Source organism: Falco naumanni, chromosome 4 (assembly GCF_017639655.2).
Source record: "Falco naumanni isolate bFalNau1 chromosome 4, bFalNau1.pat, whole genome shotgun sequence".
Classification (NCBI taxonomy): Eukaryota; Metazoa; Chordata; class Aves; order Falconiformes; family Falconidae; genus Falco; species Falco naumanni.
The window spans coordinates 32,980,522-33,004,790 of NC_054057.1; the positions used below are offsets into that span (position 1 = coordinate 32,980,522).

At 36.0% G+C, this 24,269-nt stretch overlaps 1 protein-coding gene across 2 annotated transcripts in view; it reads left to right on the forward strand.

Annotated features, from left to right (window-relative positions):
• Window positions 1-24,269, forward strand: part of THSD7A (thrombospondin type 1 domain containing 7A) — a 288,313-nt gene that overhangs the window by 237,357 nt on the left and 26,687 nt on the right. For both annotated transcript variants that reach the window (XM_040590314.1, XM_040590313.1), the window contains exons 15-19: window positions 2,602-2,796; window positions 6,198-6,461; window positions 17,910-18,088; window positions 21,643-21,648; window positions 22,312-22,445. In XM_040590314.1, the coding sequence (XP_040446248.1) occupies window positions 2,602-2,796; window positions 6,198-6,461; window positions 17,910-18,088; window positions 21,643-21,648; window positions 22,312-22,445 (778 nt within the window). The remainder of the gene's footprint in view (window positions 1-2,601; window positions 2,797-6,197; window positions 6,462-17,909; window positions 18,089-21,642; window positions 21,649-22,311; window positions 22,446-24,269) is intronic.

Sequence of the window (24,269 nt, forward strand, 5' to 3'; positions counted from 1 at the left end):
GGAGAGGCACTGTGAAAATTAAGATTCAGGAATTTATTTAGTATGCCAAGCTGTCCTCTAATTTGTGGTGTTATTAAGGTGAAATATTTAGGTCTCAAGAATGAAGAGTTTTCCTGCTTTGATTGCTACAGTACAACTGACAGTTAATCTTGAAAAAAACCAAAGTGTTGATCCTCAGGGAAGCTTCACACTTGGGACTGCTTGATGTAAATTAGATGCACTAATATGAGTCTGAAAAAAAATTATGACAGAGTAGATTAATAAGCAAGAAAGATGAGGGAATGAATATTGTCTTTAGAAAAACTGAAACTAGAAAGAAAGAGTATTCTTCAATGGACAATGTTTATGGCCTATCAAAGGACTAGATAGGGAGGCAGTATGTAAAATGGGAATTAAACTTTTGAAGAAGATTATTGAAAGCTATGGGTTAATCAGTGGACAGCCTTTTAGCCCTTGGCTAGGTATAGTTTTCATTTCTAAAAATGGTGGCCTATATCTCCCTGAGAATGCAGTGAAGATAATGCAATTAGTTTTGCTGATGCATGCACATGCCAAGGTCAAACTCAAGACAGAGGATTTAGGTTTGGCCTCTGTGAATTTCCACATGGTAGAACTAGTCTGAACTGTGTTTTTACCTTGGGGAAACCAATGTGTGATATTAGCAGAGAAGAGTACGTCACAACAATCCAAAACCATAGCCTAGGCTTGTATTGGAAGATACTGGTTTGACTTGTGGTTTTCCAAAATATTTGTGTAATTTAGAAATCCTGTAGTAGGTGCAGTTAACCCATCCTTAAAATAGTTGTTGTATGGATATTCAGGTTTTAGATATTTGATTTTGCTTATTGAATCACTATAACTATATCTGAAGAAAAAAAGGGTTTCCTCATGTAAACTACACCAATAATAATAGGATTTGACAGAATAATTGTATTAGACAATGTACAGCTGGTCAGTCCCCCAATAAGCACAACTTAATGCAGTATTGAGCCTATTACAAACTGCAGGCAGTGCTGCTCCAAAGGGCAGTCAAGGATCAGGGAAGTTGTTTGCTTAGCATCTCTGGAAAAACAATCCTCCCTCCCTTTCACAGAGTTTTACTGCAGATATGTGGCAAAAAAAAAAATATCACTTGGGACCTTTGGATGTATTTTAGCAGGCACACAGGCTTAAAATGGACTATGTGGGTCATCAGGTACAGCTTCCTACAGTCATCATGAGGTAGAAACTTAGTTTAGAACTGTCAGACAAAAGCTTTTTTCAGAAATCATAGGTCACTAAACCTTTACAATTACCTTACAGCAATCTAAAACCCCAGAAAGTTTCCTCAACTATTCTTCCTTTTTCCTCTGGGAGGAAATAGTCACTCATAGCCAGTTTTCTGATTTATTTTGAAACTGCATTCAAACCTCATTTTTCTCCAACAGTTCAACTTGTTTATGCCATAATAATTTGGTTAGTAAAATTTACATTTTTTTTTTCAATTCATATACCAATAAAACAATTAGTGTCAGTACAATTGAAGTGCCATGCTTAAATTATGGAGTGTAATATAAAACATGATATTCCCTCATACGTATACAGAATGATCTATTGTATTTGGATGCAATTTTACTGCAACAATTGGTGACCTAAATTACTTTCACAGTCATTATGAGATACTGCCTCTGCTGCATGCTGTCAGATGCCAAGTAGCATAAATATAATTCTATCGTGTAAAGAAGCAACTAGAAGTTTCCAATGTTGTTACTGTGTAGTAAGTTTTATGTTGTTTTGGGCAAGAAAATAGAGTTAGAATTATTGAGGCTTAGGTAGAATAAGCAACACTGTTAAAAAAATATCTGTGAAAAACAATAATGGAGCTTTGTTAAAAGCTATATTAGTTAAACAGCCCTATTCTTTGCAAATCCCTATGTTCCAACTGCTTCCTTTTGTGCCACCTGAAGTTTTGTTACAAAACTTTTTTCTTATAAGTAAGAAGCTTTTAGGACATGGCTATCCTGTTATAAAAAGTTGTACCCCTATTGAGTGATACTCCACCCCTGGCAAACATATTTTGCCCTTCAGCACTTTTTCAAGACTAGTAATTGCAAAAGAACATCAGGCAGAAATGCTGTTGTGAGTGGTTAAGTGGTATGCAGAATTCAAATATGTTTCTAAATTTTATGGCTGTCTTTTTTTCTAAAATAAATATTGCTGATAACATTTTATAGCTTATACATTATTCAGCTACTTAAAATGTTATTGCAAGTTTTTTAATGTCTGAGTTATAGCCTGTATCAGTAGGAAAAATGATAATTTGAAAAGTGGTATAACAGGTGTGGGTAACATGGTGCAACCTTTATAATATTTACAGTTGCCTGTAAGATTTTTTTTTTTTCCTGGTAAGTCCTGATAAATAGTAATTTAAACGGAATCTCAGAAAAGTCAGAAATGTCAAATGTATTCTTTCAAGGCATAATTGATTGCAAATATTAGGTTATTGTGTAGCTATTCTGGGCTTTCAATGTGATTTTGTAGAATATTGTAGACTTTCTAAATTGAATAGAGACATTCACGGAAAAAAATGCTGAATTAAATTCTATCTCTTCTTGCTTTCAGCAATTACTTGTCGCAGACAAGACGGTGGACAAGCTGACATCAGTGAGTGCCTTAAATATGCTGGACCATTACCATCCTTGACACAGATATGCCAGATTCCCTGCCAAGATGACTGTCAATTTACAAACTGGTCAAAGTTTTCTTCCTGTAATGGGGACTGTGGGGGAGTCAGGACAAGAAAGCGCACTCTTGTCGGTAAGAGTAACCAGAAAAATAGTGCATCTTTTATTAATTATTGCTGCTGTTTGGATTAAAACCTGTGTTGTTCTGAGGTTCCCTTATGACAAGCAAGCAACGTTTGTCATTGTGGCAGAAAGCAGACCCAATGTCACTGTCAGGCTCTATGTACTGTTGGTGGAACAAAAAAAGTAACCCCTCAGGAGAACAAACACCTGCCACGTGTCTCCGGCTCTTGATCATGGGCAAGTGGCTAAACAGAAGATGGGAGAACATAGGAGTCCAGGGTTTCTTCTAAATGGAGTGCACGTAGTGAACTGCAAAGCAAACCATTTCTTTTCCTGACAGGCAAGTCAGCATTGTCTGTAGCACCAGAGAGGTGATAAATGTAAAGCAGTATGAATAACGAGCAATCTGATCCAATCAGAGGAAATGAGATTAAAAAAACTTTACCTGCACTTTTGTTGAGCCCTGTGTTACCGTTTCACCAAAAAGGACACAATTGTTTGCTATTTAATATACACAGTTTTCATACTGTGTTTATTCCAAACCCTGATTTTGCACCCTGCTTCTGCGCACAAAGAGGCCAGGAAGGTTGCTGGTTTATGGTTTAGCATTTGTGCAGTATTACATCCTTGACATTATGTATTTGTGCAGTATTACGTCCTTGACATTATGTATTTGTGCTAAGCATTTAACAAATATAAGATACACCTTTGAGGTTACACTCTCAAGCAATTTCTTGGAGTTACAGCTTAAAATATGAAAATATTTTTTCAATAGCTTTATTTTTTTTCCTTAAGCCTTATTTTGCTAATAGTTTTCAGGCAAATATTTGACAATTTAATGAATGTTGAAAAGCATGTAACTTACAGATACTGATTGGCTTAATTGTGTAAAAAGCCAAAGGTCTTGGAGTTTGCAGCATGATGTCAGTAGTGTGAGGCACTCTGAGAAGTCCTGATATAGGAAATCTCTTCACATCACTCTCAAATCACTTGCAGTCCCAGATAAGGTTAAACAAATTTAATTCTATTAATACAAGAAACTAGATTCGGAAAACTGATAATGAAAACCAGAGTGGCCACAGATCCTACTAATTATTTGCATTTTCTTGATTTATTTGTGTTTTCTCAGCTAAGAGTTTAGGGAGCAGGTCTGCAATCTGTTTTGATTCGTCAGCAACTGTGACTCTGTGCACAAGCTATATCTTGCCAGCATTATCTAACCAGATTGAATTGGGTCTGTTTTCTTTAGCTTTGTTTTTCTTACACAGAACTGTAATTGAGAAAAAAAAGAAGTTGCAATTGCCCTGAGCTTCCAATAGAAAACCTTTTAAGAGAAAAACTGGTGAAAGTGGATTTTCTTTTCTTTTTTTTTTTTTCTTTTTTTAATTTTTTTTCCAACTGGTGACAGAACAGTCAATGACGATCTCTCCTTGACAGGATCAGGTGTAAGTCACTTGCATTCCTCTTCCTACTTCTGGTCTTGGCTACACCAGTACTTCTGTCTTGGGTGGTGTTTTGGTACATTTAGAATTACTATGTCAGCTGAGTCTTTTCAGCCTCTTCCTATAGTTCATCATTTTCAGTTTTAAGCTTTGGTTTACCTCTTTTGAACTTAGCTGCAGTCTTGAATGTCAGATTTATGATTAAGCCGGGCCTTTCCCTGGCTGAATGTTTTTTCTCCAAGTTGTGTTTTCCATTCTTCCACTGACTTCCTCCAGCAGCTCAGATCAGCACATGAAGAAATACATTGCTTAATTTTCTGACTTATTTTTTGATACAACTCAGGATGCTCTTATTTTGTGTCCCTTGAATCCTCTAGGGGTTTTAGTTAACAGAATAAAAAGTTTTTCCAATGATGTCCAATCCCTTGCCACAAACTTTTCCTCGTTCTGTGTGATGGCCACCCTTTTAATTTGAAACATATTTTTTTTCTTCAACTTCTTTTTAATCTGTTGTGGTTTGTCTTTTTCTTCTGCATGAATTGAAGAGTAAAAAACCATGCTCTGCTTCTGAATTATAGCTGAAACTTCAAGGGTAAGAGATGGCCTCTGTCACAGCACTGTTTGCCAATTAGACTGTATTGTTGGTGGTGGAGGAAAGCTAGCTAAGGGGGGTGCCCATTAGCAGCCTCAGCAAGAATGTGATAGGATCCAAACACTATCCACTGCTTCATGCCCCTGTAAATCAGAAGACCTGTGGACAATGAATAATTAATGATCTTCAAGAAGGCTCGCTGTGACTGTCTTACAATTCCAGTGAACTTTATGCCAGGTTTGCTTCCACAAGGGAAAAAAAATCCCAAACATTTTTTTTTTTTTTTAATTTTAAAAACAAAGCAAGAAAGAACACAGATTCCCTTACCACAGTATTAACACTTTGAGATGCTCCCCTGTCCTAACTTACCCCTTCAAACTTGCTAAGACTGTAATGTGTGCTGTGGTGTATTCTCTGTGACAATGTGTTACGCAGGCTAACATGTAAAGCTGACTTGGACCAAATTTGTAATTATTTATGGTGAAAATGTGGAGAAGTGTATTTTTAGTATGCAGCTGTGTTGTGTTCGTGTATCAAAAAATCAACTTCTTTTGAGGTACCTTTTTTATATTCTAAGTGAAGGCAGTAGTAAATACAGGCACTAAGGTTGTGTCCAGTACCTTTTTTTGAAGAGCAAGGAAAATACTACAGGATATTAATTTACAGTATTATCTAAGTAACAAGTGTTTTTAAAACTACTTTTGCAAAGACTTCTACGTAAATATATATGAGCTTTTTAATATGAAAAAGAAAATGGAACAAACTTTACCAAAGAGAAAACTAAAAGAGGTTTACTGGGAAGTGGAAGGTGAGTGGATGCCTGTGCTCCAGCTGTGGAAGGAAAATGAAAAGGGAATTGAAAAGAATCAAATTCACAGAAAAAGCCTTTTTAAATTAGTAGAGAAGAATGTTAATTATTAAGACATGTACAATAACAGGTGATGAAATTAAAGGATTTTGACATTTTGAAAGAAGATACTACTGTAGTGAAGATGCATGTTACTTCATTCTGCCATTTCCTTCAACTTGAGAAAGTTTTATCCAGAGACAATTTTTTTATTGGACTGCACGCTGATGAAATTGGAAAAATGGGTGTATTTGTTTAACTGCTGACTTTTTCAAGCTGTAGTCCCCCAGCGCTTTATCCAAAGTAGATATAAATATGTGGCTTTATTTTAAAAGATGTTGCCTTTGTGCAAATTGTAGGCATCCATTACTTTAGAAATTCAAGTCATTAACCTAGATTAATAAAAATTAATGCAACTAGTTTTAGGCATATGTATTTGATTGCAAGCACTTGTTACAGAAGTCTAAATGAAATTTTTTGGAGGCATAAATGGATACAAAATTTCTAAAAGAATTATTTCTTCTTTCTAGGAAAAAGTAAGAAAAGGGATAAATGCAAAAATTCTCAGTTGTATCCTCTGATTGAGAATCAGTTTTGTCCATGTGACAAGTACAGTGCTCAGCCTGTGGGAAACTGGTCGGACTGTATTTTACCGGAGGGTAAGATGGAAGTATTGCTGGGAACAAAGGTACAAGGAGACATTAAGGAATGTGGACAAGGCTATCGTTACCAGGCCATGGCATGCTATGATCAAAACAATCGACTTGTGGAAACATCACGATGCAACAGTCACGGTATTTAGAAACCTCTTTTCTTTCATCTATTTACTTATCTGCTTTATTTAATTTAACATAATATGTGTTGTACAGGTGGAATTAGCAGATTAATATTTATTGCTTAGGCTGCATTTTATCCCAAGATACCTTCAAACCCAGCACATGTTTCTGCTGACCGGCAAACAGTAAATTTAATTTTTACTGATGACTACGGTGCAATATTTAAAAGTAAATGGCAGCAAATTACTAACTAGGTATTTTAGCAGGAAAATGTAAGATCTTGTTTTTCCTGATAACTGCACCTATAAACTTGAGAATAAAGCTATTTAGAAGGGTCATATTCTCAAAAAATAAACAGGGCTATTTTGGAAAGGCTGAAATTATTTCCACAGATTCTTTAAATACTTTAATCTCCTTAAATAGCCTTATCTCTACCATTTGCTCTTCAGCACCTTAACAGGCATGCATTGACCCGAGTTCAACAGTACACAACACTTTCTCTGTGTAATTCTGCTGTGTGTAAATCTAGGATGTTTAAAGACTATATTTGTATTCACGTTGCTCCTGGACGAAACAGTGTTCCTTCCTAAAGTGGATGAATCTATAGTGTTAGGATCAAAACTGGCACTTTCTGATACTCAGTGAGCCATAAATGTGCTAATTTACATCACCAGCATTTCTGTGTTCATTTCTTTTCCCTATTGCAGTGCTAAATTATAACTGAAATGAAAAGCTGGATGTTAGTTTCAGTACCATTAAAAGGTCAATGTAAGTTTAATTTGTATGTGTATTCTAATTTTTGATCTTAAATTAAGATAACAGGAATTTCATTTATTTACTTGGATAAAGTTAAAATAGCCAATCAAAGAAATCAGATGACTTAAGGGTATTTTAATTAGCACTATTAACTTCTGTTTAGAGCTATGATAAATTGGAAACTGAATTTATCAAGCCAACCTGCAGCATATCTTTGTGATTCAATGGAAAAGTGAGCATTTGGCTTAATACCTCAAAGGAAAGCTGGAAGATAATTTTGTGAAGAATTTTCTCCCATGTTTATTTTTATTCAAAATCATATTTTTCTGTAGTTAACTCATACTGAAAGACAAGTTTGTATGAATACATCCTAATGACAAAGTCTAAATCCTAAACTCTCATGGGACAGGAAATGTCTACTCTGAAAATGTTCTTTAATTCTCTTCTCAGCTGTTTGCTCTGGGTTGAGGTCCTCAGAGATTTGGTTTTAATCTTTTGTATAGCCTAAAGAGGATATGCTATACTTGCTTAGTCTGACCAGGACCACTTGCTATCTTTGTAGTACCAAAAGATGCATCTATCTCTAACAACTGGCACTTGTGTGAGCACAGATCTGCCTGGGCTGGGTAGTTGTCCTGAGGGAGTCACAAAGCTGGTAGGGAATGCTGAAAAAAAGAGTCATGGAACAATATGAATTGTTCAGAAGACACTCTTATAAAACACAAAACTGAAACTGTTTTCCTATTTCTTTGTTGATTATTTTTAAACTTTAACTATATGTGACACTATGTTAGAAATTAGTATACTTTCAGCATTAAGTCAAGTGTGACCTTTGAAGAGTGAAAAATTATATAAGAAGTCCAAGGGAAACTAGAGGGACTGGTCTACTGGCTAGTCAGTTTTTGTTGACTTCAAGAATGGGGACTGTCAGTTTTTGTGTTAACAGCCGAGGGAAGACACATGAGGGAAGAACTGTCTGTCCAAGAGCATATTGTAGGTCTTGTATGTGGTAGGTAATGTGCTGCTGGAAGTAGCTTGCAAAAAGAAGTGGAAATTCTTTCTTTGTGTAGCACGAGCATGGATGTAGCTGCTTTCAAGCGCTGGCAGTGCATATTGGGGTACAATTCCATTGAAAAATCAGAAAGATATAAAAAAGGAATAAATAAATGGTAAAAAAAAATGATGTTCTCAACTGTCATTGTTTACCCTGTTATAACTCTTCCTGGTAGTAATTTCTATTCCAATGGATTTTATCAGTGAATGTCACCTATACCCACAGTGACCACAATGAATAATAATCAAATGGAAAAGCTACAAACAGTATGTTGTTATTATACCTAATATAGCCAGGACTACCCTTTGCATGATATTAGCAATAGCAGACTCCAGAAACACCCTTCCCAAAACACAATATAGCATTGCTTTAATTTGTTTTTCCTTTCTACATTTCCATCCCATTCTTCTCGCAGGAGATTTGAAGTCTCTTTTAGCTCTTTTTGCAAACTGGAAATGTTTGTGAGTCATTACTATATTTATTGTAGGTTGGGAAGCCTGAACCCTTTGATTTTTGGCGTTGTTTTGTTTTGAATTCTTTCTCTAAATCAGTTTATTAAGGTGTCTCGTTCTTTGGTTTTTTTCTTCTGTTCCCCATGCATTTGGTTACCTGGGTTTGATAGTGAAGCACAAGGCATCTTGTGTATTTTCTCATCCGTTACATTTGAGGGAGACAATACCTTTACCTTGGGTCGTGGCGCAGGGCATGGGCAGATCAAGCCTGGAGTTGCTCTTGAACTAGTCCTGCATTCATTGCACTTTCTAAAATTGTTTGACAGGAACTTCAGGCGTACAGCGAACAAGGCATGTAACCTCACCCATGGTAAGGAATTGAAGTGTTGCTGAGGAATATGTCACTGAAATTATGGTTTCCTTTCCAGTAGCTCTGCTCTTCTAGAACAAAACCCTATTACTGATGGGTGTTATACATACATATAGTGCAGCTTATTTCTAAGGCTTACCTAATTTATTGTCTGCCTTCATCATTTTTCCAGGTTTAGCATACTTTTGCAAATACAAGGGGGCTAGAACAAATAATGTAGATGTTTCAATCTAATTTCAGTATATGTTTGCTTCCTTCTCTGAATATCTGCTTTGTATTCATGGATTACGGTCTGATGATTTGTTTTATTTTTCTCAACATGTATAAACTGCTGTTTTGCCACTTAAATCTTATTTTTGTCTTGCCAGTATTTATGATGTTTTTCTTGTTATTTTCATGCCCTCGGTGTATGACAGTTCTTCAGTTTGGCATCATCTCTAGATTTCAGTGTGTTATTTGTTAGTTTTTTTCTTTAAGAACAGGCATAAAAGCTATATTATGCCAAATCAACAAGGGACTTCTATGGTATCACAATAGTTGCCCCACCTGCTAGCAAATAAAAGTGCCTTGTAGCTTCCCATCAATCTGCTTTTAGCTTTTCAAGCTAAACTTGACAGGACTCATAATTCAAGCCTGCTTGGGTTATTTTTATGAATTCTAACAGAGTTCCTTATTTCCCTACAGAAATTATAACACTGAATTTTTCACTAATTTTGTAACTGATCCAGACCAGGAAAGTCAGTTTTTTTCTGCTGTGTTACCTGCTTTATTCAGAAATCTGTTTTACTGTTAGGTCCTGTAAGTCTGTTATTTCTTTTCCAGGTAGTATAGTATTTAATCACAGTTTTTATGGGATATGATTCGATGAATTAGATTGGATTAGGAAAGAAATCAAGACCATTATTTAAGGGAAGATGTTTCCTGTAGGGTGTACAACTTTTACTTAAACTTTTGTTATCTCCTGACATGATTGAAATCATGAGGTGGGAAATGGAGACAATTGTACTTCACCTGTGACAGCATCCTATAAATCTGATAATAGCGACAAACTACACCCATGCTGATGTTATTAATGTATCATGGGGTATGTTGTATGATATACTAAAATAGCACAAGAAACTCAGATTGCAAGACTGTCATAAGTTTTATGCAAATTTATGAAACCATGAACAGGTCAGTGTGGCAAGTCATGCTGTTTTGAAGGGGAGGAATCAAAAGACAGACCTGCTCTGCAGTGCCAAAACATTCATAAGCTGTTTGTTTTGTGAAATGTTGTCTGCTTATAATCACAGTTCAGTTGACATACTCAGAAAAGAAAAAGTAAACAGGAGCAGAAGGATAAATACTTCAGAGCTCTTTTTACTGCTTGACACATGTCATTTTCAAAAGATTTGAGCAGTTAACTAACAGTTTCATGGACACCGTGCTAAAGGAAGGGTATGACACAAGAAAAGCCCTAAATATGTAGACCCATAAGAGATTCTTGCAATAATCTTTGAAATTTGGGGTGCAGTTATAAAGTCCAAGTACAAACAAGTTTCTCAAAAAGACAGGAGTGACCATAACAAAAAAGGAGAAGCAAATTATGATTAAATCTGTTGTTACTGCTTGGTGAGAACACTGGAATAGGAGAGGGCAGAGTCCTTCTGAAGAGGCTCCTTAGCTTTCTGTAGATTAACAGGTTCTTCAGAAGAAACCTCAAGCTAACAGCTGAAAAGAGACCTAAGTTTCAGCTGCAGAGGGACAAGGAGGGTTTTTTTCTTGTATTCTTTTTTTCTGTGGGTTTTTTTTTTTTCAGTATTGTATCTGCCTAATATTTTTACTTTTCAAAATATTTTGTTTCAAATTTGAGCTACATTCATTGATGAAAGAGCACTGTTCAGCAGCCATTTGAAATATTCTGCCGCTGGTGTTTTTTTCATCCATACCCGTTCTGCAGAGTGTAGGCAGGAGCTAACAGCTGTCAGCAGATGTGGTAATGTCAGCTAAAAGTGGTAACTGAGTTGTTGTTTACCTGGTTTTCTTAATAGCAGACACAGAAATTGCCCTTTCTCTGGTTTCTTGCCTTGTTTCAGTACTACATGGGTAATTTTACTGGAGTAGTTCAGAAATGTGTATTTTGCTTGATTGTCAAATGTGAGAGGTTTATTCCCATTAGAAAAGCAGCAGTTGTTTTTCATAGCTTTATCCATGTCATCGCTAGTGTACTAGAGCTCTGTGGATAATGACATGTGTCTGCCAACAATCTATTTCGGTACATTTGTGAAAAAAATTGAGTCTCTTCATGGTCCCTTTAAACTGTACATAGAATTTTCATGACAAAAAAAACCCAAAAGCAAGCCACTGTCATGCTTATGAACTACACTGTTTACTCTTCAATATTTAGTTTTACTCCATCATATGTCAGTTACAAATCATGACCCACATAAGCTGAGCAGTGGTAGTGTTTGTGTGCGCGTAGTGAAGGCAAACATAGTAACATGGCAGACAGATGCAACATTTTTATATAGGTCATATTACCCTTCTTAATTCATGTCAGTTTACTAATAAGACCTTAGGCACAGTCAACCAGTCCAGGGTAGTTTGTCTGCTGCCTTATTAGTGTGAGATTATTTCCCACTTTAGCATTAATTAAATGAGATGCATTGATTTGTGCTGACTCTACAAAGCCCTCCATGGCTATGAGGCTTATGCAGGGGATTAGAGAAGAATATCTGTGTATCAGTGAATACTTTTGCAACAGCTGCTAGGAGTATCAATGTGAATCGAGGAATTTTTGTACTTCATCGCTTACATGTGATAGTAAAATCTCATAGGTTATAACAGAGTCTATAAGGGTGCAAGATGTCAGTTAGAACTTGCTGTATCCACTTGTATTAGGATTTTTTAATATTTTTTTTCACTTTCAGTATTCTAACCTGAAGCAATACAAATGTACCAACAAAAAATGGCAGTGTTAAATTTTAATTGAGATTTCCTGTCAAGTGTTTATTCTGAAATATCTTTTCCATAGGAGATTCTAATCTACTATGGTGGTAAGCTTAGGTTCTCAAATAGTTATGAGGATACTTTGCTGTTACATAGCTTGTATCTTTCCTAAGTTTCTTTTGTAATGTATACAAGATATCATATTTGTCCTGTGGTGTATTCTTTAGGAATATGCTATATATTACCCTACACCAGAAATACTGGCTTAGGCCTCTGCGTTATGGTGCGACTGTAGCTGCCCTGTCAACAGGACATCAGTCACGAACCAGTCATCCATCAACCCAAACACTTGTATTTAGTTCACCAGAGACAGAACTGCTGTCAAGTATTAAAAATTGCTTTCAGGTTTTGAGGCTTTAAAGGGAAATCCTGAAAAAATAATAAAAAAAATCTTATGGAGTTCAATCTATCTTTCCAAGGCTAGGCAGAAATATGAATAGCTAACTAATATTCTGTTGGAAGTGAAATGCAAATAAATGTTTATTTCTTTGTCCTGGAAGTTGAGATCCCAGAAATTTATATTTCCTTGGAAAAAAACCCAACCTTGTGTTAAAGAACATAAACCATTCTGACATTGCAGTTTTTTCCTTGGAAACACAGTATGACGTTTTAGTCATGAAAGCAGGAGCATCACTCTATCAGTCCTAAGGACAAAAGAGTTGATGTAAACACTTTCTAAGATGTTCTTTTTGTGTGGACGCTTCAACTCGAGTAGTCAGTCTGTTCTTACACATTGCAGGTGCAGTTTTTGGGGAAAAAAATCTTACACCCACCTACTTAGCCCGCTTTGTCATCAGACAAAATGTGAAGTCCATTAAAGTCCCCCATTATAAATTATCTGCCACATCTGTTAATGACTTTGTTCTAGCAGTCCAGATTTTATAGCCAATTAGCAATGGGACAGTAAACCTCTCCCTTTTAATAACGTTTCAGTTCATACCCCTAGTGGTTCAAAGCCATTTGTTAAATTGTCGTTCAGTAACCTTTAATGGTAGAATAGCCCTGTTCTTGCTCATAGTGGACAACTGCCCATTTCACAACTTTGTGAAGTTCAGCTGATAGGAGCTGAAGTAATTGCACTGGGAAAGGGAATAGGCCTTAAGAGATGGGCATCTTTTTCCAATACCTTTCTGGAGCATGCAGTGCTAAGGCTCTGTACCACAGTATCCCAAGGTCTCCTCTCTCCAGCATCGCTCAGATGTTATGGGGGAGAAGAAAGAACTTCAGGAAGCAGGCAGTGAAAGACTATAGTCAGGAGAAGAAATAGCAGGCAAAACATGAACTGCTGATGTCCAGAGAACATATCTTCAGCCTTTATAGTCACGGTCTTCTATTTCACTCTTGCTCCCTTACCTTCACACGGTTTTCCTCAGCTCTTCATAGCTGCTTCACTGCTCTCATTCTTTCCTTCTCTCTGCATCTTTTCTATTTCAACATTGGTAATTTCTTGGTTGTTCTTTAAACCTGAAGGCTATACCATGACATTTGCTGCAATTATAATTACACAACCTGTGTGATATAATTGTTAGAGGACTGTTTCTTTAATAACATTTTACAGTCTAACAAAGGGGCACCCTTTCAAGAATCATTAGATCAGAGTGGAAACAAGACTGAAAATTGGAAAATGGCTCGTTCATGTCCTTTTCATGTCAGAAACTATGTATCTGCATCACCAGTCCCATTTGCATGTAATATTTCTGGTTTCTGTGTTTATGTTTTCTATGTATTTTTTCTATATCACAATATGCTCTCTAAGAAATAAACAACCAACAAAAAACAAAACAAACAAACAAAAAAAGAGTATAATATTTTCAAAGTGTCTGAATATCTGCTTTCTTGAATTTGAGGGCAATTGCTATGAACTTTTGGAGATTAGCATCCTTAATCAGCCTAAAAGATATGTTGCCATCATACACACAGAAATGCATATGAGGTGATGACATGCTTCAGAGTTTTTTCTGAAAAGTACCATTAGATGAGTAGTAAATGGAGTGGAACAAGTCATTCACAACAAGTTATTTTCCTTTTTTTTTTTTTTTTTTTTTTTTTTTAATTCAGTCTTCTTTCTTGTCTAGAGAAATATCTGCAAGTAATCTGAAGTCTGTTTCTATCTGGGTTCTAGGGGAGTCCAGTGGCACAGCTAAATACTAAAGTCTGTAGAGTGAAATAGTGAGGCCTTTGAGAGGGTAAGAAGATGCCAGGGTATTAATATGCCAAAAACTTTTTGATGTCAGATATAACAGGGTCATTTTCATTCTGCACATTAATTACTTATAGAATGCAAATCTGTCCCCTATTTTTATTTGTAGAAACATTCTTCCATTACGTTTCACTGTCTGATCAGGAGATATTGGAGTAGGCTCTTGAGGGTGTTGCATTCTGTTTCTTTTTCACCAAGATATTACTTTTGGCATGATGGTTATTTCTTTTCTTCTCCTTCTTTTTCTATGCCTATGCAGTATGTCTTTACAATTCTCTTGTTTCTGTGTTATGAGCCATTTATTTTCCTATTCCCTGTCCCTGTCTTTTCTTACCCTTTCCTCTCTTCCTCCTCACTCTCTCTTTTGTCACGTTTTGACCTCTGACTTTGCCATGGAAAGTAACTTCACTTATTTATTTTCTTTTCCTTCTGTTTGGAGAAGGCTTGGAAGCTGTGAAACTCCTTTCTGGATCTCTTTATTCTGCTCATGTCCTTGACCTATTTTTTTATCCAGTGTTCTTAGGATACCAATGGTTAGGAGTTTTTTGTGCTTGTCTTGCATCTTGCATAATACTGAATGTTTTTTCTCTCTGCTCTCCAAAAATGTTCCACATTTCCAGTAGCTCCAAGCCTTCCTACCTTGTAGAGCTTTTTTATGCCTTCAATGATTGATTCCATTCTTGCTCTCTTTTTCACATGTTTTTTCCATTCTTCTTGTTCAGTTGGTTGATTTTCGTATGTGGAATTTGGTTCTTTTCTATGGAAACAGGAAGGAGGGATAGGAGAGCATCATAGGCTAGATATCCTCAACATGGCATAGGAAATAGCTATATGATTGCAGTTCAGTATTTTTTTCATTATAAAGTGAGTGGGAAATATCAGCTGGCCCACAGCGTCTTCTCCAAAACGCTCTAACATATATGCAGGCTTGTAGTTTTCCATGTTGCAACTCTCACTAAGATGCTATACCTTTAATATGATGCTGTTCTGAATTAATTATATTCTGTGCTAAAGCAGTTTTAGTGGTTGACTTCAATGTAGATCCTTCATAAGCAGTGTGAAAAGAGGTTGCTGTAGTGGTATGGTTTCATTTGATATTTTACAGAGTCACTTGAACTGTAGCTCAGTACAATTATAATGTTACCTGGGACTTGCGTATAGTATAATGTATTTGATACCATGTCTGTGTACAAGATTCTAAAAATCTTGTTAAACTTTTTGGCCAGCATTCTCATGACGTAAAAAAAACCCAACAAACCAAACAACTTTTTTGTCCTCATTTGGATAAGCTGAAGAGAAATAAAATAGTTTCTAATTTGTCAATCAGCTTAGTATGTTCCACACAGGCTCCCTTTGGTAGGCTCTGAAGTCTTCCCATGCTATAGTTATCCAGCTCCCAAAATATCACGATATCCTGGAGAAGATCTTTTTCTATGACTGGGGCAGATTGGGAAGATCCCTTTGAGATTAATTAAGACAAATTTAAAATAGCTCAGAGGTTTATGGAAGTCCTTAAAATGAAGTTTTCTGAAGCAGCCTGTACCAGTTAAAGTTACCTACTTAAGGATGTACAACGCATTTAAAGCAACTTGAATTTGTTTCTTCCAGACATTAACGACAAAGACAGCAATTTAACACTAAATGGCATAAATGTGTTATAGTTGAAAGGTTTCTCCAGAAAAATTTACTTAGAAGTTATATTGAAAGTAAAAGCAGCATTTCAGTATCTCATGAAAATTCATGGAGCAGTAAAATCTTCGTTTAGTTCTAGCAGACAATAAATATCACTAAACACTTACTTTGTTGCTTGGACAGAATTGTTTCTTTTAAATTTCTTGTTATTGTCCATTTTCATTGCATAGTTTCTTGATTGCATAAGTATATGGTTTTGTGCAGCACCTAAGAGGGTTTGTTAAAAGCTCATTTCTGGTGAAGATACAGAATTTGATATTTATGTAATCAAAGTTCACTGTAGGATGGGGCTCTGAGACAGGGTACGTCTAATTTCTAAGACTCACTCAGAGATGTCAGGTAACATGGAATGTAATCGGTTTTACATGTAGTACTGCAGGGCAATCTATGTCACCACCTTTGATATGCAGTGATATGATCTTCAAAAATATATTTTGTCTAACACAGTGTACCTTTCATATAATATCAGAGAGCTGGTCAATCAAATGGTGAGAAATATTTAGTAAACATGCTTGTAATTCAAGCTATTAATGTTCTAGTCATTTTAAGGAAGATACATTTGGTGAACAGTAGTTTCACAGTGCTCAAATTCAGGTTGTGCTGTGTATATTTATTTAACACTTCCAAGCAGAGAAAAGCTATATAGGATAAAATCATCAACTGATTTGAATGCTTAAAAAAACACCCTCCTTCTGTTCTTTATATCTAAAACAAATTAATGGAAGCAACTAGAAATAGGTATATAGCATTGAAATATTTTCAGTGTTTTGATTCCTTCCATGACTTGTGATTGTTTGGTATTTGTTGCTTTTACAAGACAGAATAAACTAGCTTTACTTAGAAGTATAGGTTAAAAACATAAAGCTGCTAACATCAGCTTTGATTAAAATGACAATGATTGCTTTCAAACTAAAAAAAAAAATAATAATAAAATCAAGATATGTGAGAAACACTTCATACTGTGCCTAGCAAACTGTGCCAATCATTTGAAAATGATCTTATCAAAGTATGTGTTAATTTTGGAACTGTGTCCATCAGATATTTTAACTCATTTTAAATGCAAGAGGTTACTTTAACATTTGCCAACAGCAAATACGTTACAGATCTGATGCGGGAAAGGGGAGGAGATTTCATATAGGTTTAGGGTATAGTTGTAAAATGCAGTAATGTCCAGCTTTTTGTTTTAGGTTTTATAGCTTCTGCTGTAAATATTGGCATGAATGACACATATTGTGGAGCTATGGCATATGTTACTTTTGAAAGAAAAGCATTTTCACTTATTCAGTGAATTGAGGCCTCATATTACTCCCTGCAGACCATGGCATACCCCTTTCCAACCTCTCACCACCAATGACTTATCCAAACCAAACATCTGCTTTTCCATTCAGTGCAATTATTCAGTGTGCTGCTGGGGGCAGATGGTTGTTAATCGGCAGATCATTAATGTGGCAGGCCACTCTCTCTTTCTAGCCTTAGAAAGGTCACAGGGTGTTAAGTTCCCTCGCTGCAGGCTGGTAAGGTGCACATCTTTTGATTCAGTTGGATTTTTGATGTATAACTGCAATTGAATTACTTGATACAGTGGTGGTGGAGTTTTTAATTAAACCTTTTTTCCTTAAAAAAATAAATACTGTTTTTACAGTGTAAGAATGATGCGGCTGAGAGATGGTTAGTGTCAATTACACTGTAGCTGTCAGAAAGTTTGAATGCTGAAATCTGGTGAGTGTGAATCCTAATCAGATAGCAGCGAGGATGCTTAGTTGCTACTCTAGCACAGTCTCCAGATACATGTGTCAATTTTCTGCAGAATTTAATTTAGCCCTAATGATGAAGAAATCTCTCTATTCACACAGTCCTGTCAAGTCAAACTTTGGGCAATCTAAATGAAGTAGACGAGAGCTTCAGGGAGAAGTGACATGCTGAACAGATTTAACTTTCTTTTCCATTCACACAGGTTATATTGAGGAAGCCTGTATTATTCCATGTCCCTCAGACTGCAAGCTCAGTGAGTGGTCCAACTGGTCTCGCTGTAGTAAATCCTGTGGGAGTGGGGTAAAGGTTCGGTCTAAATGGCTCCGTGAAAAGCCCTACAATGGTGGAAGACCCTGTCCAAAGCTAGATCATGTCAATCAGGTAATTTGATTTATATTTACATTATTGATATAGCTTTTTCCATACTTCAGATAACCCTTTTAGCTGTATTGTTTGTTAATGTAGAAAAACTGTATAACATATGGGGCAGATGCAGGTAGAAGGAGTATGTGTTGCCTTAGATTTCCTCAATCAGCAAAGGATCTGCCTTCATTACTTCCTCATCTGCCAGAACTGCAGATTTGAGAAAAAAAAAACCTTCTTACATGCAGATTGTGAAGACCACATTTCTGAAGATCTCTTACAGCGGGTAAAATGTCTCATTACACATGCTCCAACTGGTAAGATTCTTAATGTCATTCCCCAACCATCTTAGATCAGAAAGAAAATTAAAACTTCTCAAACACACACGGAGTATCATCCCAGTGTCCCTTAGTAGGTGTTACTCAAGCTGGAGCTTGACCATCCAGGTACATTTGCCCTGGAACTGCAGTTCCAGTCAGGAATGCACTTCTAAAGTCAATCTCCTAGTAACTGCACTTGATTTTCCAATATGGAGCAGTCTGGCTGCATAGGCTGGATCCTCTTCAAGAGAAACTAAGCCAGAAAATGTGATCCAAGAGCACACTGGGAGTGCTTTGACCACAAATGAGAACTTAGTCTTTGGGACCAGGTTTAGCACTAGTCCAGGTCAAGCTCCTAAAGCTTGTTTGCTCCAGTTTGCTTGGAGAGTTTTAGAAAGAAAAACCTTTCTTGTCAATTAACTTATGCTCTTCAGAGTTGATTTATATTCATATTACTGTGGAATTTAATACAGTCTGCAGAGGCATGTTAAACAGCCACACAGTCTTCTCTGTAAATATTCAACGATTGAAAAAAAAAAAAAAAAAAAGTGCTGTCAATTTACATTTGAATAAAAATGCATGTACTTAATATTATCCTATTGACATTTTGCTAGCATAGAGTGAAATGGCTTGTTGATCTAATTTTCTACTTTAGGGAGTGTAATTAGTTCTAATTTAGAAAATAATAAGTGTTAAACTACAGCTAATAAACTAAGTTTGTGATCTACTTTAACAAAATACAAACTGGAATGAGGATTGCTCGATTTGGGTCAGCATGTAAATATGCTATAAATTAGGAGGAATGTGTTTCAATAGGAGCAAATTATAGTCTATGCAGAAGTCTTTTTCCTCTTTAATATTCATGTAGTACATAATAGGCTTGTATTTTTCTGCATCAAAGGTGATTTTGCTAGGTCTATTAGCCACTTGTATGCAACACTATTGCCCTCTACCGGTACTTTGACTCAAATTCGATTTGTTGCAATGTTACATGGTACTTGCCAAATAGTAATAGATGATTCAAAATGTAATTATTGTAAAAATAAAATTGAAATATAGTACTTTCAGGAGAAGGGAGATCTACAGGTAAGATAAGAATGTGGAAGAATATAGAGGCTGTATCTTTCTGTTTAAAATATTCTCACTATCAATTCAGAAACATGCAGGGGGATACACGTGCATTCTCATTTTAAGTTAATTATTTAATCTAAATGTGATCCACAATTCATTCACCTGGAAAACTACTGACTCTTCAGATTATTTATTTCAATTATTAAATGTAATTTGTTTTATTTATGTATTTATTACTCATAGATGCGACATGCTTATTTGCATACATACAAAGCATAATGGTTAGACTTGATCTTTGGTGCCCACAAGTGTGTGGAATAGGAGTGTAGAGGGGCTATGCTGTAAGCTGAGGTCTAGGAATTACGGACGCTGAGGAAAGACTGCAATGTGTTGTCTAGACCATGGAAGAGAAGATGGGAGTGAGGATGCTGGCAGTCTGCTAGAATGTACATAAAAGGCTGTTGCAAAGAAGGAGGCAATAATCCATTTTCCAAGACCATCATGGATAGGACAAAAAGCAGTAGTCTTAGGCTGCTGCAAGCCTTGGAAAACTTTCTAATGGTAAGGCTAGTGAAACATTGAAATAAAGTGCTTAGGATGTTTGTCAGGTTTAAGAATGAGTTGCTCAGTGTCTCTCAGGGCTGACATGTATGACTATTTTGGAGGAGGACTGAGAAGAGTTAGATGTTTAATGGAGAATCTTTCCTCCTGGGCTGTGCATGCCAGGGTGACTCCCAAACTACACGCGAACTGAATGAAGCTTGCTCAGTAGCCACTTGGCTAGCTAAAAGTTTTCATAATTACAATAGTAATGAGTCAGGTTTATTATAAAACCTGTGGCCTTCAGAGGATTTAAAATGAAAAGGTTAATCCGAGCCTGTTAGAGAAAATAAGGACATCCCTCTCTTTATTGGCCCTAAGCATTATTTACCCCCTTATCCAGCAGGCAGGTATGCAATCCTTACACCACCCAAGTGCCATGGCTTGCAGTCATACTTACAAAAATACCAGTAAGGTCAGGAGAACACCACTGAACACATGCAGTGCAATACAGGGTTTCCTTTGGCTTTCTGGTAAGATATCCATTTTTTATGTTACTTGAAAGGCTGTTGAGTATGCCTTTCATGTATTTCTTCTATGCCAAAGCAGGTGAGACATACAGAGCTCTTTCCCTAAATTAAGGCTTCCCTATTGTCATTTTGGAAATCCTGGACAGGAATACATTGCCACTGCCCGTATGACTGCAAATTGTGCAGTGAGTCCAGTACCTTCCTTAACATGCATTTCCATGACCCATCTTTATGCCTGTTAATGCTTATGTAGTTCAATGAAAGGCCAAATATGCTGATAATAATGGTCGTCTTGTGCATGGGCTGATCAGCTGCACAGTGATACTATCAGACACTCTACTCATTCATTGTTCGAGGCATCATTTTTTTTGGTGACTGGTGGTATTTTCTTGAGGTTAACTGATAAACTATCAAACCATCAGCCCTCTTTTTCTACTCAAGCAGTGTTACTGAAAGGAAGTCAAGGACTTGTTTAAGACAGTGTTTTACCTTGTCTAGAAGTATTTGTTGTGCTGACTTGATAACCAGAATGGTATGTGAAGTTAGCTAGTATAAGATAATTTTGAGGCAAGGGGCTTTAAGTAATCTGTGCGTAACTAATATACTCAATGAAGGATTTAGGAACTTTGGAAGGATGAGAACTGCTAGTTCCTTTTATTCCCCTGGACCTATCGCACTTAATGCTGTCAGAACAATTCCAATTAGTAGAGAAGTCCAGTATCCTCCAAAACCATTGAGGATTTTCTCTTGTCTTAGGGAAACTGGATTCTCTACTGTCTGAAGAGTTAGTGCTCATTATAGGCAAAGGGGGAAAACAGTTTTATTTTGTGTTAAGACTGAAAAAGAGATTAGCTAATTTACAGTCTCTTCTCACCAGTTGTGAGTTATAAACTTATTTTCTTCCATGGGCAAACTTTTTGCAAAAATGCCTCATGACAGCAAGGGAGATCTGAAAAAGAAATTGGATACCTTTTGCATGGCTGAAGACATAGAATATGACTTTTGTAATAAAAGCTAAATAAATGTCATTTAAATACCTGTGCTTCACTCTAATATTTCTTTCTTTTTATCTTTGGTTTTTCTTTTGGGTTCCTGAAAATACTTTCTTCAGGCTCAGGTAAGAGTTTCTAAAATAGATAACCCTAATATGTGATTCCTGATTGTGCTCCAATGTTTATGTTGTCTTGGTTTTTTGTAGTGTATGTTTGAGAAAATACATGGAACACTCTATATGTATATGTTACTGTACGAGATAGTATTTCAAACTTGCTTTCAAATCTAAACATAATACTAATGCTGGTACACAAATATATTAGAATGATTTAAAGCATCTGCAATGAAAAATAAAGTGAACCGGTATATATAGGTGTAATTTACCTTGAGCTCGCCTCTTTTTAGAATCCCCACAGCTAATAACAGTGGGATGAAATAGTTGAGGAGAGACATGAAAGACAGAACTAAAGTTTTAGCAAAGTTTTAGCAGTGTTTTTCTAAAAGTTGTACTCGTGAGCTAGCCTAGTTACAGATTTTAATGTTAGTTACGTTGATGTTATTGGTGAAAATGGCATATTGTGGGCTTAGTGGCAGAGAAACCCAGGGAATCTGTCATCAGATGTCTTAGCTTCTGACCTTTTGTTACTTCTGTGGTTTCCTATCAGTTACTATAGCCTCTAAACCAGCAACTTTACATTTGTTATTCTTACCAAAAAGAGCATGAACCTTTTTTTGCATGTTTACCTTACTTGCGTGCAACAACACTGACACTCAATGCTGATTCCAGGTATATGAGGTAGTCCCCTGCCACAGTGACTGCAGCCAGTACATATGGGTCACTGAGCCCTGGAGTGTCTGCAAAGTGACCAATGTGGACTTAAAAGAGAACTGTGGAGAAGGTGTTCAAACAAGGAAAGTCAGGTAAAACAGTATTGCTTCTCATTTACTTTAGAGAATGTTCACTTTCAGTCATAGCTGTATTTAATTTGATGTAATTCTGTGTAATATATAGTGTTAAATCCAGCTGTAGTATACTGGACCAGAACACTGGCTGATCTAAATCCAAATAGCTTCAGTGAGTGCAGTATGGCTCTGTCTACTAGTTACAGAAGTAGACCTTGGTGTTTATAAACTGATGTATATTATATTACTACAAACACTGTAACATATGATGTTAGTGCTTTTCAGAAAGGTGAAGTGGTCCTCCTTCTGTATGAAACTTTTGTTTAAAAGCTCTTGTAAGTACATATGCACTTGGGGATAATAGCTACAGTTATTACAGGAAAAAGTAGCAAAAGTGAACGAAGTGAAACAGAAAAATCCAGAAATATTCTGTTGTTTATTGAACCTGATCTAAGCATCTTGTATGTTTGCTCATCATCCTAGAGCTCTAATCAAAGGTTAATTGAAATTATTCTCACATGGTGTGGTACAACAACAAGCAAAGCAGTATATGGAGTGTGTGTTTGTTGGGGTTTGTTTGTTGTGTTTTTTTTTCTTTTAATGGCTAACCACAAAGTAACACACAATTTGAGATTATAAATCAGAATAAAACCTAACGTGAATTCAATTTGAAGGTCCAAAATGAGAGCTGTATACAGTGAACTACCAAATGTTCTCTTTTGCCTGACACGAGTGCTTAGAAACTGGCACGAGTACATGATTTTGTTCACAATAGCACTGTTTTCTCAGTGTAACCATTTACTTCAACAAGGTTGGAGTCTTAATGTTTGCTTACCCGAAGTTAAAAAGCCTATGCATAACTGTTCTCACACAGTAGCATCTAAACAAATTCCTATAAGAATACTCTTAAAAAACCTCCAATATGAAAAATCTAAATTAATCAGTGTTTATGTTGAAAAATAGACTTTAACACTACTGTCAAAGATAAAAAAAAAGTTTTTTCAGCCCTTTGGGACTAAAAACATCTAACTTTTCATTTATTATCACATAATGCCATTAAAGTACTAACTCCACAAAGCTAATATATACTCATGCTGTACTTCTTGTATTTACCTCAGAACAGAGAGTGTTTCAAAAATTAGTTTAGTCTAATAATGTAAGATAATTTGTAAATAAAATTAATCTGGTCAAGTAGAAGAAATTCCAAATACTTCTCTGTGTGTGAAAGGCTTCTTATTCATATAAGCTTTTCTCTTGCAATTCTGGAAAACAGATGCAAGCCTCTTAATTTGAGTGAACCTAGTCATGTACTAGTTGATATTCTGCATTGGAAATACTGTGGAATGAAGACTGTCATCTTCAACTCTACAAAACTAAAAGTGTTCATTTCTTAACTGGAACTTCATCCGCTAATTTAATATAACGGTAATTAAAAACCATCCATGTAAATTAGGGATTAATACTAAGAACATAAAATTTAAAAACTTTAATAGGTCTAGGTTTAAAATTATGACTTGAAGCATGCACAAAATATCTCTAAACTTTAGATGATTTGCATTATTCTGGCTTAGAGGTAAGCTGAAGTCAAGTAAATCACCCGTCCAGAAACTCTCAGCAGATCGCTGACAGGGACTGTCTAAAATCTGCACATTTCTTTATATAGCTGTCATCTGTAAAAATGAGGATTATTTTTAGCTCTTTAAGCTCTTCTTGGATATTCATAGATCAATACTTAGTTGTGTTATTTCTATTACTTTGTGATCGTTATGTGCTGACAAAATGTTAAAATGCTTCAGAATACTGTGGAATATAGTTACTGTACAAAATCCACGGCAAATGCAG